Source organism: Poromitra crassiceps (assembly GCF_964638095.1).
Source record: "Poromitra crassiceps genome assembly, chromosome: 12".
Taxonomy (NCBI): domain Eukaryota; kingdom Metazoa; phylum Chordata; class Actinopteri; order Beryciformes; family Melamphaidae; genus Poromitra; species Poromitra crassiceps.
In genome coordinates, this window is record NC_139632.1 from 18,833,260 (window position 1) to 18,850,467 (window position 17,208).

Consider the following 17,208-nt stretch of genomic DNA (forward strand, 5'->3'; position numbering starts at 1 on the left):
TGAGTCATGGAGTCACACACTATTTGGGCAACCCCAAATACTAAGACTAAGATTGTTTTTCTCTTTTTCCCCCTTTTAGTTTATCAGTTTTGCTTTCATGTTCTATGAGTTCTTCCCTGGAAGTCTTTTATATAATTGCATTAATTTGCAGGACAGTAATATAGAAAAAACCTGTTTCAGAGGTTATGTTTGATTGACAAAGGCGATTTGTTAAAGTCAGACAGTTGTGAATATAACCGAATTTAATCATAATTTCTACCTCTTCCGATTCAGATAAGATATTTGGGACCAAGGTAGGCCTTCCCTTACATTTCAAGAGCAGTATCATCTCAATATATCTACTGAATGTGTACAGCACTACTGTACATGATATAATAGTAGCCCAACAGAGACATAACAAAGTAAAAAAAAGGCTTAACCAGTGGTTCTCAAACTTTTTTAAGGGCCCTAGACTAACACAAATAGACTATTTTCACAGCAGCTATTTTGACACGTCAAAACCGAGATTATAAACCGTGTAAAAAACATTAAAGGGACACACCACTTTTTTGGAAGTTTAGCTCATTTGCCACATCCCCCCCACATAACCAAGATACACCATGCTAGCCTGGGTAAACCCATCCCCCACGTGACCTGCTCTCAGACCTGTTCTCAGTGACTGGGAACTGAGAGAGCAGGTCACGTGGGGGCTGGGTTTACCTAGGCTAACACCATGCCTTACCGGCACTGTCCGCTCAGTTTACAGTGAGCTACAGTCGTGAAGTTAGTAATTATCGCCATAGAATGGAGGCTAATGGTACAGCTGTTAAAAATCTGCCAAAACACACATCTCACTGCGTCAAAATACATGTTGTGCTTCGGGTACTCACCACACGATGAAATATTAATCCAAAATGCACATAATTGGTCTTTTTGGAAGGAAAAGAGGTATCCGGCACTACTTTCCAAACATGACCGCTCATATGGCTGGAATTCTAGTGAAAATAAATGATTACCCTTTTTGCTGGGGACCCCCTGGAACCTCCTCAAGGAGCCCTGGGGGTCCCCGGACCCCACTTGGAGAACCACTGGCTAAACCTACAGTGTGAACAGCATCATGCCTTGTCCGTTGAGGAACAGAACATGAATCATCAGTTGAAATCAAAGTCCCCTGAGAGAATGGAAACATCTTTGTGTGCAAATCATTTTATTCATAGATAGCAGAGAGAACAGAAAAAGAGAAGCTCTCCTCTCCAGCCAGTAGCAGAGGCCGGCTACCTACAACACCTGTGAATCTCATTCTCAGCCTTAACCACCTTTTAAATGGAGCCTACTGTACATATTGTGTAAACTTTATACAAAATAAAAAGGACCTCATCAGACATCAACTTTTTTCTTTAATGCTTGCAGAAAGGTCCTGGTCCACACAGTCATGTTGTAGGAGATAGAGGGAGTATATACTCTTATTACAGGGTTATAGACATCCCATCACAGCTAATAAATCTACCAAATCAGACCCAGGCAAAATTGTTTGCAAGGCTTCCTTCCATACATTAAAAAAACACTTAATCTTAATTAAGTCTGTTATAGTTGAGCCAATTAAACTGCCTAAGATTAAATGTCTAGCACACTTCCATGTTTTTCAAATATTTGTAACCGTAGCACATATTTTGTCCTCCGCTCACCAAGCCCCCACAACTACATTTGAATAATAGTAGTGTTAATGAACACCACAGCCCTTGTGATGTCTTCTGGGTAAATAAAATTATGTTCTTGTCTGTATTGCTGTACACAGTATATACTGTATGATTAAATAAGCAAGGGCTGTTATCACACAATTTCGGTAGCACACAAAACAGGAAAGCTTTTTCGCTTTACTCGTTCTCCACTTTCGCACACATTCAAACATTGCAAAACAAACAAACGAACCAACCAGTCCACATGCTCTCTCTGTCAGACACACACGTCCTCTCTCCTTAACTCCAGGGTCAATAACTAGAGCAGTGGTTCTCAATGTGGGGGTTGGGCACCCCCTGGGGTCCTTGAGGGGGTTCCCCAGCCAAAAAAGGGGAATAATTTATTTCCACTATAATTCCACCCATAAGTCACACAATCACAGAATGTATGATTATTTTGCTCATGGGTTTCATACACTTGATGTAATTAAATGTCTACAAGCAAAGATCTTATCAGATGGGGGACCCTGGGACAAAATCTTATCAAATAGGGGTCCGTTTCTTAAGTTTGTGTCAGCTTAGGGGTCTTTGACGTGAAGAAAATTGAGAACCACTGTACTAGAGCACTACTGTGTGATTCTGAATAATAAAACATCATTACATCGTTTATCTGCATCAGATCACAGATCCATGGACAGATGTGAACTAAATGGGCGGTGGTGGTGTGTCTAAATTCAAAAGTCTTATTAAGAGCAGGGATCCTGTTTTTAGTCGAAAGGCGACAGCTTTTCTTAGTGTCTGCAGACTCTGTACAGCTCTCCCTCTCTCTTTTTTGTTTTACTTCAAATGCCGCCTTCCACTTCTTCTCTTTGTTTCTCAGAGCCACCAGAAACGTACATAGACAATGAGCATGATGAAGAAGACACCACCGGCTGCCAGCTTGGCGTAGGTGGAGCGGGTGTTCAGGTACTTGGCATCGCTCCTGTACTTCTTCGACAGGCTGGACAAGTTACTGGCCTTGGAGTCCAGTGCTGCGGGGGAGAGGAGACCAGAGGGAAGAGAGGAGTAGGTCAAAACAGAGACAAAGGAGGCCAAAAATGATCATCTAATATGTTAAGGGGCTGACACACCGGGAGAAGAGTTTGCCTACCATTTTCATACCACTCTCGCTCACCACTGAAACGGTTTCATAATATATCTACTTGTAATCGTTGTCAGCCCTTGCTTGGTCTTTTGCTTGTGGGAGAAGAAAGGAAGAGTCGGAAAAATAAGGAGAACCCGCACTGAATAGGTGATATCATACAGCGACAGGCTCAAGGGGCTTTCCCGAACTCCATGCCGTTGTGAAAATATTCGTGTATTGGAACGATCAGATGAGATGAAGTTGAAAAATTAGAACGTTTTGTGCGTGCCCTCTGGTCTTGTGCACTGCTTCGCTACCTACCAGCTGCCCAGCCAATCAGAGTGATTTCTCTCACCGACTGCCCGACGCCAAAGCCGCCGCTGAGGGCGACTAGTGCCAACGGTGCAGGACACAACACAAAGACTATGGCGACAGACGCTCACACATTGCTGACGCCAGATTATCAGGTGTGTGTGTGTGTGTCAGGGGTTTTAAATGTCTTCCCCTCTCTTAAGGTGCTCCTCCACTTGCCCGTTTTTTTTCTACGCTTCCCATTTGTGTGTATTGGAGGCAGCGCAGCCGTGCAATGCAATGTGGGGCAGGCGTGGAGGTGCGCAAGCCAGGAGTGTGCACCGCCCGTCTGCCCACTTGCATAAAGTATCGAGCCAGACATTTTATGCAAATGAGGTCCGTGCCCCGCACCTCCTCCACCTCCCGAACTCGTATCGGATCTTTTAAACTAATCATTGTAAACCCAAAACAAAGGCAGAGGGAGACACAGCATAGGCATCAAATGGTTTTCTTATAGGAAGAGAACGTTTCAAATTTGCCTCCACCCCCCCCCCCCCCCCATCAAATCAGGGCCACAGACGGCCCTGATTGGTCGAACGCTGTTGTTCATCCAATCAGGTGCAGCAGGAAGGAACATCAAAGCCTGCCTACAAGCGAGGAAATGCTGTGGAGCAGGGCGCCCCCTAGCGTGGGTTCACAGCGACAGTAGACATGATGCACCATTAGTCTTTGCACTCGGTGTGAAATAAGAGAAGGCTTTCATCCTTTGTTGTCATCAGTTCGACCTCAATAGGCTTCAAGGGGTCGGAGATAACATGGACTCACCGGAGAGAGCCTCCCCTCTCTGTAGCACCTCCTCTATGTTAGCCACCATGATCCTCTGGACATCCTGGAGCTCTGTGTTGATGCTGCCCAGATTCCTTCTCGCTCGGCTGTCGATGTACGACTTCTTGGTCTTCTGGATGTACGTGTCTGGTGAGGGAGAGAGAGATAAATAGGAGGTATCCAGGCAGTTAAATGGAAGCCGTGTAGCATTTTTCTGAATGGACTTCACTGCCCAATTAGCACCTTGTTCTACAGCCCTGTGCTGTATCTGCATATTTTATCATTTCCCTTCTCTGCTGGTTTTAATGTGCAACTTGATAGTCCGACACACTCTACATTTGGTCATCTACACACACAACAGGTAGGTTTTACGTCCTGGGGGAAAATATATTGTGGTGGGCCGCCACAAATGTTTCTGTGTGTGGTAAGCACTGTAGCATAAAGAGTGCTTAATATGTTGTGAATTTAAACAGTAGGGGTTCCCAACCTTTTTTGGCTTGTGACCCTACTTTGACATCACAAAAATCTAGGGACCCGAGACATTCAAATTCCGGTACACCATCGATCATATCATCACTCAGTGACATTGTCAGCTCTTCCCAGCCCTCTCCCTCCTCTCCTCCTTCCTTACCAAACTCGATGAAGGAATAAGGCCGGGACACTGTGGGGACCTTCTTTCCGTGCTGCTCGTGAAACTCGGCCTGCAGGTCCTCTAGATAGGCAAAGGCCAGCTTCTTTGGAAAGCCGGCTTCACACAGCACAAGGTAGCACACTCCTTTCTCTATAACGTAGCTGGAGAGAGAACCAGGGGTGTGATCAGAACGGGGTGGAAATGCTGCTATGGGTAGTTTATTGTCATAGGGTCAAAGCGCACTGAGCACATTTTTTGGTACTGAGCTTCAGTTTTGCACAATTACTGCACAATTTCCAAGGAACCATTGCTCAAATTATTTCCCAACGCTGATTCTCTGGGAGAGAAATTATTCTGGACTTATTGACTGTGTCATCATGGCAGTCAGCAAACAAAAGATCTTCTGAAGTACTTTGTACTCACTGAAAGGCCATGGAGCCGGCCTCTAAAGTGCAGCGTGTGGGACTCTGCTCGTTGAGTTTTCTGAAGAGCTGCTTAGCTTGACTCTGGTACTGCTGAAGGTCCCGGCCCAACTAAACACACAGCAACAACAACACTGGTTAGCACACACAACTCACTCACATCTCACACACTAATGGTACCATTGTGTCAGAGCAAGACAAATCCCCCCCCCCCCCTTCATGCATATGCCACAGCGACATGTACGCCCCAGAATTGACAAGCCACTTTCAACTATTTCACCAGCAGAATAGAAATACATGACAAAATGGAAGTTTGGTGACCTACTTAAGTGACTGAGGAGACAGAAATAGCACGCAGAGTTCAAATTTAACAGCGTTTGCCTTCATGGCATGCTGTACATTTCTTGCACTGCACAGTGTGTAGTAGTAGGTTTCTAGTTAATAGTTGGTGTGATGAATGAAGAGCTGAAGACAGACTCAGAGTCAGCAATGTGATGCCACATCCGGGATTCAAGGCAAAGTTCACTGTGTTTCAAAATAGGGCAGAAAGTAAAGCGAGAAACATGCTTCAACCTCAAGGTTAGGACGGCACGGTGGCAGCTGGACATACATACTTGAACATCAGCTTGATGAGGGGGTCCAGGGGAGTTCCCAGCAAAATGAGTAAATTGTAAATTGATTTCACTATGATTTAAAGAGCATGGTGCAGGTTGGAGACCACATTGCATTAATATGTGGAAGGGGTATATAGCAATGGGATTTGTGGGGATTGTTTCCCCCCAATCACACCATAGCTGCATTTAGACTAGTTTTTGTAACCAGCAGGGGGCACTGGTCCATTTCATGGAACTAACACTTGTGATGTCACAGGGACGCAAACTAGTCACCTTTAGGTGACAGTCACACATTTCTTTTTTTCAGCCCAAAATATGAGGATTTCTGAGTGGTTTTATGTCTGCCCTGGTATCTGTCACCTTTTTTCACTCTCCATGACTTTGCATCCCTGTGTCAGCCCCAGCAGAACATTCTCCTCTTGTGATGTCACTCCTGTTGTTATGTCACATGCCCATTTATAAAATGCCACCTTTTCCTCCATATTTATACCCTGGGGGCCTGGGGGTGTGTGTTTGGGGGGGGATCTTTGTCTTTTTGGAGTATTTCCACTGTAATCATGAGCCCAAAATGTAAATTCAGATTTTTTTTTACCTGCACCATGCTCTTTAAGGAGAGAATGTAGTGCATATACTTGATCATAGCTTTCACTCTTGCCTGTTTATCTCCCCATCTACATTATAGTATACTTACGCTGTCGATGTCCGCTGCATCAAGTCACATTTTTGGGGAGCTGCACGCCACCCATGCCACCAACTACGGCGCAGCCCGAGGGCCGTATTGGTACACATGCTCCATCAATAGTTGTTTGTTAATATTATACAGTATATACACTGTCTGTAATATAAGTGTTTTCTCATTATTTGGCTGGTGGATGGATGGTACTTTCTTGGGTGTCTTTGAGCCCGATTACTTAGAACTGTCAGATGAATGAGCCTCATTTTAAAGCAACACTGCAACATCACTGGTGCGTCACAGAAACACATTTGTTGAAGCAGCACAGAGCAGAGTGCGGTGCAGAGACGAAACAAACCTTTTCACTTCCCTTTGTGAGAGCAAGCAAGAGAGCAAGGGAAACATGTTAGTCCTGTCAACAACTCTCACTCAAAATATGATACAAGTGTAACATGTTACAATCATCACCATCAGGCCGTCCATCACACTCACAAGACTCCAAAGTGCCATCAGGTTTAGGAATCAGTAACTTAAAAGGGGAGTGCCACCCATTAATAAGGATTCACGGGTTTATTTCTGTGCCCCAGGAGAGTTCAGCCAGTGTTTGAACTTGCACCTCCCTTTCTTAAAGCTAGAAATCAGAGAGAAAATACTCAAGTTAGTGATGTAAGTGGGACGTAAAAACAGGGGTTTCTCCACAGACAATGGCTGCTGACTTTGTGGAGCCATAAGATGCTGAGTTGACATGAATATAAGACAGTATGAACCAGATTCTAAATGTCATTTGGGTACAAGAACTAACGGAAACCTCAAAGTCAGCGGCCCATTTATTGTCTCTGGAGCACTGCCAAATCTTACATCCCAGTGACATCACTATAATTGTTAGCTCTCCAGTTTCTAGCTTTAAGAGAGAGTGGTGCTGCATGTTCACAAATATTGACGGCCCTGGGCCACAGGAGTTAATATAATGCAAATTCTTAAAATGGGTGGCATTTGAGGAATGAGTGAAATGCTTGAGCTAAATAAAAAGTACATCTACAGTAACATTAGTTGTGTATAAATTAGATGTATTGTACCCATCACACCCAGTAGGCCTAGAAATCTCTTCCCATAACATCGAATCATGTAATCATGGATCGCCATGCCCTCGCCACTTCAGAGAGCCACATCTGGAGGCAAGCCATCTTGTGAGTTTGGGAGTGACAGCTGGCCAGCCAGTTATGTAGCTAACAGCCAGAGGGCTACTGACTGCCTTTCCGAAGCCCTGCCACTCCGAACGTTAACTTCCATTATTCGGACTGGCGGTCGTTCACCTAGAAGCCGCAATGCCGACCTTAGGTTTAGGCGTGGGGGTGGGAGAGGTTAGGTTTTGGGTTAGGGTCTGGGGGAGGTTAGGTTTAGGCATGGGGGGAGGTTAGGTTTGGCGTGAAAAACGGGGAATATAGAACCCGGGGAACATAGACATGATCCCTTTCTGAGTGCCGATATTTCGGAGTGGCAGAACGTCGGAGTGGCAGCACGTCGGAGTGGCGGCATGTAACCCAGCCAGAGTTAGCATTACTGTGTGACCAGACCAGACCAGACATTACATCAACTAACGTTTAGGAGGCTAGGCCCGCACTGGGAACAGCAATTAGACAGAGAGCATAGCGCCGGCCACGTAGGTCGTCTGGCCATATATCAAGGTGTTGTCGACAGCACTCAGACCACAAACAAGACAGAAAAGCGCTGGAATCATTAATAATATAACCTGCTCGTCTTCCTGCATCGAAGCGGCCAGCGGGAGGCCGTCAGCCAGCCGGGCGATCATCGTCAGCAGCACCATGTCTGAGCCGTGTTCTGCGTTTTCTCTACTGCTGCCAAAAGCTACAGGTAATAGTGTGTATTTGACAGGCTGTAAAATTGACAACACCACAGTACTGACGCGCTGAGCTGGCCGGAAACGCTACTGCTTTGTATGTCCCAGCTAAATCCAACCGGGCTCATGCGGAACCAAACGGCCGCAACTAATGTTCCGCCAAACACACTTTACCAAATTAAAAACCGATGTGATATTTCAGAATTTATTTAGCATTAGGTACTAAATTACGACTTTGTAGTATCCTTATGGTAGCTTTGTGGTTTTTATTTTATCTCCTATGATAACACTACCCTAGCTGAGTCCAACTATTTCAGCGAATTCAAGACAAAATTACATAAATATGAACAAAGTAGCCTACAAGTAGCCTAATTATTTAGCATCTCCATGTGATTTGAATTGGCCAACTGTTGTTTGTTTTTATTGTTTTTGCTAATTCACAAATAGCCTATTCATTCTCTGATATTATAGTGCAACAACGTCGCAAAGTCCCGCCCTTATACAGTCTATGGTCCCGCCCCAGCCGTGATTGTGAACCCGGAACAGTAAAAACAGCTCCAAGAGACTTGAGGAAACTTTGCAGTGTTCTGTCTGTGGTGTGAGTGTGCTGCTGGAAAACAACATGAAGCGGGCTCTCCTCCATGTGTCCGTGCCTGTCCTGCTGTGCGTGGCCCTGGCCAGTAGCAGGCTGTTCGACGGCGTGCAGGTGGACTTGTCCTACGAGCATTACGCAGAGAAACCAGTGGACTATCTGCCCGCCCTGCTGGCCATGCCGTGTAACTGCCTGGTGAACCTGGCCTATATCTACATGGGGCTGTACTGGCTTTGGGGGCAGTCAGGTGTCAGAGAGAGCCAGCACGCTGCTTATATGAGGGAGGTGTTCGCACTGATGGCTGTCTGTTACGGGCCCGTGCAGTGGACGCGCCTGGCCACCCTGCGGCGCGCTCCCGCCGTGCTGGACCAGTGGTTCACCTTACCCATCTTCGCCTGGGTCACGGTGTGTATGAGATGGTGGGGTGGGGTAACAAAAATTGAAGTATAAAACTAGCGATGAAAATGCATGAATGGGGGGGTATGTCGAGTCTTGCACCCCTGGCTGCCACCAGATGCATCCCCACCTCACAGGAGCATATTGCAATGCTTTACAGTGTACGACAACTACACTGTTTAAAATTTATATAATCTTCTGGTAGACGTGGCCTCCAATCCAAGGCGTCTGTCCTGGCTCATGGAGACTGACTTTGATGCATGAAATCCGCGTTGAGGTGACTTCCATGCTTGGGGCTCTCTCCTGGCTCATGGAGGCCGACTTTGGTGCTTAAAATCGGGGTACAGGTGACCTAGAGGCCGGGGGGTCTCTCCTGCCGGCTTATGGAGGGGGGTGCATATCTCGGCGGTTTGTAGTCTGCTGAGATTTGCATCCCTGTTTTGAAGATAAAACAGTCCCAAAATATGTTGTGGGATGCAATTCTTGGCCTTCTCCCCTCACAGACACAGGGAGAGCTGCTCTCTGCCTTCTCCCCTCACAGACACAGGGAGAGCTGCTCTCTACCTTCTCCCCTCACAGACACAGGGAGAGCTGCTCTCTGCCTTCTCCCCTCACAGACGCAGGAAGAGCTGCTCTCTGCCTTCTCCCCTCACAGACACAGGAAGAGCTGCTCTCTACCTTCTCCCCTCACAGACACAGGGTTGCTGCTCTCTACCTTCTCTCCTCACAGACACAGGGAGAGCTGCTCTCTACCTTCTCTCCTCACAGACACAGGGAGAGCTGCTCTCTGCCTTCTCCCCTCACAGACACAGGGAGAGCTGCTCTCTACCTTCTCTCCTCACAGACACAGGGAGAGCTGCTCTCTGCCTTCTCCCCTCACAGACACAGGGTTGCTGCTCTCTACCTTCTCTCCTCACAGACACAGGGAGAGCTGCTCTCTACCTTCTCCCCTCACAGACACAGGGTTGCTGCTCTCTACCTTCTCTCCTCACAGACACAGGGAGAGCTGCTCTCTACCTTCTCTCCTCACAGACACAGGGAGAGCTGCTCTCTGCCTTCTCCCCTCACAGACACAGGGAGAGCTGCTCTCTACCTTCTCCCCTCACAGACACAGGGAGAGCTGCTCTCTGCCTTCTCCCCTCACAGACACAGGGTTGCTGCTCTCTACCTTCTCTCCTCACAGACACAGGGAGAGCTGCTCTCTACCTTCTCTCCTCACAGACACAGGAAGAGCTGCTCTCTACCTTCTCCCCTCACAGACACAGGGAGAGCTGCTCTCTACCTTCTCTCCTCACAGACGCAGGGAGAGCTGCTCTCTACCTTCTCCCCTCACAGACACAGGGAGAGCTGCTCTCTACCTTCTCCCCTCACAGACACAGGGAGAGCTGCTCTCTACCTTCTCCCCTCACAGACACAGGGAGAGCTGCTCTCTACCTTCTCCCCTCACAGATGCAGGAAGAGCTGCTCTCTACCTTCTCCCCTCACAGACACAGGGAGAGCTGCTCTCTACCTTCTCCCCTCACAGATGCAGGGAGAGCTGCTCTCTACCTTCTCACCTCACAGATGCAGGGAGAGCTGCTCTCTACCTTCTCCCCTCACAGACACAGGGAGAGCTGCTCTCTACCTTCTCCCCTCACATATGCAGGGAGAGCTGCTCTCTACCTTCTCCCCTCACAGATGCAGGACGAGCTGCTCTCTACCTTCTCCCCTCACAGACACAGGGAGAGCTGCTCTCTACCTTCTCCCCTCACAGATGCAGGGAGAGCTGCTCTCTACCTTCTCACCTCACAGACACAGGGAGAGCTGCTCTCTACCTTCTCCCCTCACAGACACAGGGAGAGCTGCTCTCTGCCTTCTCCCCTCACAGATGCAGGGAGAGCTGCTCTCTACCTTCTCCCCTCACAGATGCAGGGAGAGCTGCTCTCTACCTTCTCCCCTCACAGATGCAGGGAGAGCTGCTCTCTACCTTCTCCCCTCACAGATGCAGGGAGAGCTGCTCTCTACCTTCTCCCCTCACAGACGCAGGAAGAGCTGCTCTCTACCTTCTCCCCTCACAGATGCAGGGAGAGCTGCTCTCTACCTTCTCCCCTCACAGACACAGGGAGAGCTGCTCTCTACCGTCTCCCCTCACAGACACAGGGAGAGCTGCTCTCTCTACCTTCTCCCCTCACAGACACAGGGAGAGCTGCTCTCTACCGTCTCTCCTCACAGACACAGGGAGAGCTGCTCTCTGCCTTCTCTCCTCACAGACGCAGGAAGAGCTGCTCTCTACCTTCTCCCCTCACAGACACAGGGAGAGCTGCTCTCTACCTTCTCCCCTCACAGACACAGGGAGAGCTGCTCTTGGTTTGATGGTATTGTGAGCCCCTCTCCCACATTTTTTTTGTTTTGCCATTTATCATTTAAGTAGCAAAAGTACAAGTAGTCATTATGCAGAATGGCCCATTTCAGACTCATATATCATGTTATTGGACTATAATTATTACTGCATTCATCTCTTCATCGCTTTAATGTTGCAACTTGTAATCAATTCACACGCATTTTCATCGCAACTAGTTGTATCATCTAATCGTGTTGCTTCCTCCCCTCACAGGTGTGGTGTGGCTTCATAGAGCGCGGCCATGCGGCGTGGCATGCAGGGCAGGCTGTGTGGCTGGAGCTTTGTTCACTCCTCAGCTACAGCCTGGCATTGGTTCACGAGCAGGGCTTCGAGGTGGCCCTGGGCGCCCACGTGCTGCTGGCCATCTACAGGGGAGCGCGCATGCAGCTGCAGCACGGAGACGCCCGCTCCCGGAAGTACCTGCTCCTGGCTCTGCTGTCATGTGCAGGCTTCGTGCTCCTGAAGCTGCTGGATCACCCCCTCGCTCAGTACCGTCTGTTCCAGAGGCTCACCGGACACTTCTGGTCGAAAGTCTGTGACGTCCTGCAGTTCCATTACAGCTTCTGTTTCCTCACCACACTCACACAGAGAGCGCACAGCCTAAAGACTACTGCAGAATAGACTATATAGGCCTACTGTCTTTTGTATGAAGATAATTGATCATTATTAATCTCCATTGAGAATTTTTTATCGAACTAAGCTGGTTCGCGGATTATTATGTATGCCGAATTAAACTACAGTGATGTAGAAAGGTTCTTGAGTAAGTTATGTTTAATAAGGTATGCTGATAAGCAAAGCAACATTTAGCGTTAATTGCCAGATGTTCAATTAGTTTGGTGCAGCCCTGACACGAGTGAACGGCATGGGGCTCGGTCAGTAGGGTTCCCGCCTCCCCGGTTCCAGGGGTTCATCCATGTAAATGCAGGCATAATTGTATCACTGTAATGTCAATCTGGGATTCAATCTTTTAAAGCAGCTACGAGCAACTTTTTCGATTGTTATTAAACAGTATAAATTTAATATCAATGCATCACATCTTACCTCTAATAGTCGACGAGACCAAAGCCGTGTGTATCTGAGATTGCTCCCTTAGGTGATTATTAAGTCTATAGTCTGTCTAAACTCGCGCCAACAGGGGGCTCTCTAGAGCGACCGGACCGGGTAACCCGGAAGTGAAACGCGGAAGTGAAACCAGGAAGTGAAACGCAGCTGCCTTTTTACGCCGTTTGCGCTGCCTAGCAACATAACATAAACAATGTGAACGCCACGCATACTCGCGGGAACATCTCTCGTTATATTCTAACAGGTTTTTTGGAAGTTATTTTGTGGTTATGGCCGAAGTGGCTGCTGCAAACCGTTTCATTTCAATTCCTGATCTGCCCTGGCTACAGACACACTAACACTGGCCGATTCACTCGGGGTTCAAGCGAGACTACTCTGCGTTGGTATCGTCGACTATTAGAGGTAAGATGTGATGCATTGATATTAAATTTATACTGTTTAATAACAATCGAAAAAGTTGCTCGTAGCTGCTTTAATCTCTGGGGGCAAGCTCGTTTCAATACCTGAAGAACCGGAACCAGAAATCAGCTCGCCAGGCCACACCCCTTTATGCAAACTTTACCACGCGCTTGCGCTATTACAATTAGGAGCACTATTATCCTGATTTTCTTGGACATGCCGACAGATTTTCATGGACATAAAAAAATTATTGAGAGATAATTTTAAATGTCGCTATTTTTTTATTGTATAAAACATGTCTCAGGTCTTTAAAACAAGGTAAAACAAAAAATCTAATCCAGCCTCTGTGGGACTTTTCTATGTGCTCTGCGCTGTTTTGATAAGATAAGATGATAAGAGGATCTTGACACCTGCAGTTAGCAGCACTCCCTGACCAATTTATTGCAATTTGCATAAGAGGATCTGTTGGGATAGATCCATCATTGGTGCAGTTGATTCTTTTCTGGACATTTTTGCATTCTACACAGCTATGCAACACACAACAAGGTTTGGTCTTCCGCATTCAGTTGGCGGGCGGTACTGTAAGCAGGCAAATTAAATTTGTGTTACTTTGTGATGTCACAAAATCGCGGAAGTCAAAACGGCTCGTTTGGAGCGGTTTGGAGGCACTTTTTCCTTTACATGGCTGGTGTGGCTTTGTCTGGAGAACATGTGTTTTGAGACTTCCATGACGTTTATATTGCATGCCCCCAAGTCCTTTATAATCACAGAAGCAAGGAAATATTGTTTTACACAAGATGGGATGTTTAATGTAGACTAGCCTAATTAAGAAGAAATTGAAGACTTTAGCACATTACTGCCCCATACACTACAGACAACTAAAACCTGATATGCGTCCAAATGGGGCCTGTTGTCTAATGTGTTACAGTATATGCATGGGGGTCTGTGTGACAAGAAAGGCCTGATCCATACAAAAATATTTCCTGTCTATGATCCAAAACGACATTTCCAATAAATGCAGCAGATGACATTGTGCTCAGTTGCGTAATGAATCAAGGGACGACATGCTTTAAAGATACTGTAGCGATCCGGGGTTTTGGCGTGTAATGTGGTGTTTCCGTGTTTAGCTAGGAACTGATATGTGTGGGTGTGTTCCTAGGGGGAAGGGTGTGTATGTGACCATCCGGTCTGAGGCGTGTCCTCTGCATTGTGCTGCTTGTTGTTGAGGTCCAGGACCATAGATATATATAAAGGCTAGATGGCTTAAGGCGGAGTCAGCAGCGTCGTTGAACGGCCGTCATCTTGCTACAGTGCCTTTGTGGTACGTTCTATGGTAGCTGGTGACCTGCACAGACAAAAATACTCATAACTCGCTGAAATCTTGACGGATTTACAAACGGTTTGGTTTATTACAAGCATATTCCGTTCCCGAGATAGACCAAAAAAAAAAAAAAAACACTAAAAACACTATTTTTTTGATGAGCTCCAAATTACACCAAAATTAAACCGAAGCATCTATGCCATGAGAGGGATTCAGGCACAAAGTTTCATGCAGTTTCATCCATTTCCCTAGGAGTTATGATCATATGATGTTGCCATACTAACCCAACAACAGATGCTCATAACTCCTAGTAGCTCCCTGTAGCAAGATGGCCGCCATGCGACGACGTCGCTCTCCATTGGCCGGCAGCGCGGGTAAGCTATCTAGCCTTTATATCTATGTCCAGGACAGGTCCGACAGGCTGCCTCTCCACACTCCGGGCCACATGGGACCTGCGACAACATTATTCTATTAACTACAAAGTAACCACAGAGCAGGAGACCTAGTGTTATTAGAGTCCAACATGTCTCATTAAGTGGATACGAGGAAAGGAGTTTTTAGTTTCAAGATATCTTTATTACATTCAGGCATGAAAAAGGACACCCATGGGTCCTTCACAGATACAGGAAGTGACTGGAAGTTCGGGCAAAGACCGTACTAGATAAGAAGTGAGAATAAAAGCGCAGCAGCAGAGCTACGCCTCTGCCATTTTGGCCCCTAAGGACACTAGTGAACCGTCAGGCAGGCAAGGCCACACAGCATTTACATTTGCTGTAAAAATTCACCGACTACAACAGTATATCCAGACCATTTCTAAAATCGAAAAAACAAATGTCAATGTAGAATTTGCAATCATGTATAAATCTATAACAAACATTCAAGTAAATGTTAATGTAAAAATGTAGCAGATAGGCCTGGAGAGACTGAACCTGGATAGAAAAGTTTAGTGATTGTAATTTGAGATAGCATACATCTTCGTCATTTCTGCAGTTAATAGAAGAGCTTATTTTTCAACTTTAAATTCTCCTTCACAGTCATGGTGTCCTCTGCATTGTGCTGCTTGTTGTTGACGTCCAGGACAGGTCCGACAGGCTGCCTCTCCACACTCCGGGCCACATGGGACCTGCGACGACATTATTCTATTAACTACAAAGTAACCACAGAGCAGGAGACCTAGTGTTATTAGAGTCCAACATGTCTCATTAAGTGGATACGAGGAAAGGAGTTTTTAGTTTCAAGATATCTTTATTACATTCAGGCATGAAAAAGGACACCCATGGGTCCTTCACAGATACAGGAAGTGACTGGAAGTTCGGGCAAAGACCGTACATTGATAAGAACTGACAACATAAGCGCAGCAGCAGAGCTACGCCTCCGCCATTTTGGCCCCTAAGGACACTAGTGAACCGTCAGGCAGGCAAGGCCACACAGCATTTACATTTGCTGTAAAAATTCACCGACTACAACAGTATATCCAGACCATTTCTAAAATCGAAAAAACAAATGTCAATGTAGAATTTGCAATCATGTATAAATCTATAACAAACATTCAAGTAAATGTTAATGTAAAAATGTAGCAGATAGGCCTGGAGAGACTGAACCTGGATAGAAAAGTTTAGTGATTGTAATTTGAGATAGCATACATCTTCGTCATTTCTGCAGTTAATAGAAGAGCTTATTTTTCAACTTTAAATTCTCCTTCACAGTCATGGTGTCCTCTGCATTGTGCTGCTTGTTGTTGAGGTCCAGGACAGGTCCGACATGCTGCCTCTCCACACTCCGGGCCACATGGGACCTGCGACAACATTATTGTATTAACTACAAAGTAACCACAGAGCAGGAGACCTAGTGTTATTAGAGTCCAACATGTCTCATTAAGTGGATACGAGGAAAGGAGTTTTTAGTTTCAAGATATCTTTATTACATTCAGGCATGAAAAAGGACACCCATGGGTCCTTCACAGATACAGGAAGTGACTGGAAGTTCGGGCAAAGACCGTACTAGATAAGAAGTGACAACATAAGCGCAGCAGCAGAGCTACGCCTCCGCCATTTTGGCCCCTAAGGAAACTAGTGAACCATCAGGCAGGCAAGGCCACACAGCATTTACATTTGCTGTAAAAATTCACCGACTACAACAGTATATCCAGACCATTTCTAAAATCGAAAAAACAAATGTCAATGTAGAATTTGCAATCATGTATAAATCTATAACAAACATTCAAGTAAATGTTAATGTAAAAATGTAGCAGATAGGCCTGGAGAGACTGAACCTGGATAGAAAAGTTTAGTGATTGTAATTTGAGATAGCATACATCTTCGTCATTTCTGCAGTTAATAGAAGAGCTTATTTTTCAACTTTAAATTCTCCTTCACAGTCATGGGTCAGTCAAGCCTATGATAGAGAGTTGACTGGACGTGTGTGTAGCTAGCAGCGAGGCTACCGCTAGGAGCTGATGTGAAGCCACAGAATAAAAGCCTGTACCAACTACAAGTCTCCTGGTTCCTTGGACGAATACCTGATTCGTTACAATACAAAGCAGAATGTATTTGCTAATCCAACCGTTTGGTAGACTGTATAGACCAAATCACCGTGACGTCACCATGTAAACAAATTTACTTCCGGGTACCACTTGGGGAAGGCGGCAGGTTTAAATGTGCGTGTTGTCAAATAAATGCTGTCAAACCCTCTCGTTGTTTTCGGCCGACTACTTTCAATTTAAATGGTTAAACGGTTGGTAAACATGCTTGTCCGACGTATCTAGCCTTTCTTCTGTGTTTGTTTTATGTAGTGTTAGCTAGCTAATAACGTTTGTTTGACTGTCAAACTCGCTGTTTTTTTGCAGACTTGTTAACGTTACAGACAGAGCTACTAACCTCGCGTCACCAGGCTCTTCTCGGCGAGAAAGAGCTACTGACGCCACGTTAATTTAATTTAGCTTCAAGTCTACTCTGGTCTGGTCCAAC

The 17,208-nt window shown here is 46.2% G+C and overlaps 2 protein-coding genes across 2 annotated transcripts; one reads left to right on the top strand and one right to left on the bottom strand.

Annotated features, from left to right (window-relative positions):
* Positions 1-1,180: 1,180 nt before the first annotated feature.
* Positions 1,181-8,178, bottom strand: sec22bb (SEC22 homolog B, vesicle trafficking protein b). The gene is made up of 5 exons (XM_083648029.1): positions 7,985-8,178; positions 4,949-5,058; positions 4,526-4,686; positions 3,895-4,041; positions 1,181-2,686 (listed from the first exon to the last, which is right to left on the bottom strand). The coding sequence occupies exons 1-5, from the start codon at positions 8,057-8,059 to the stop codon at positions 2,532-2,534; spliced, it is 648 nt and encodes a 215-aa protein (XP_083504155.1). The 5' UTR covers positions 8,060-8,178; the 3' UTR covers positions 1,181-2,531.
* A 468-nt stretch (positions 8,179-8,646) lies between these two features.
* On the top strand, positions 8,647-12,644 carry tmem187 (transmembrane protein 187). The gene is made up of 2 exons (XM_083648027.1): positions 8,647-9,089; positions 11,674-12,644. The coding sequence occupies exons 1-2, from the start codon at positions 8,715-8,717 to the stop codon at positions 12,079-12,081; spliced, it is 783 nt and encodes a 260-aa protein (XP_083504153.1). The 5' UTR covers positions 8,647-8,714; the 3' UTR covers positions 12,082-12,644.
* The last annotated feature ends 4,564 nt before the right edge of the window (positions 12,645-17,208 follow it).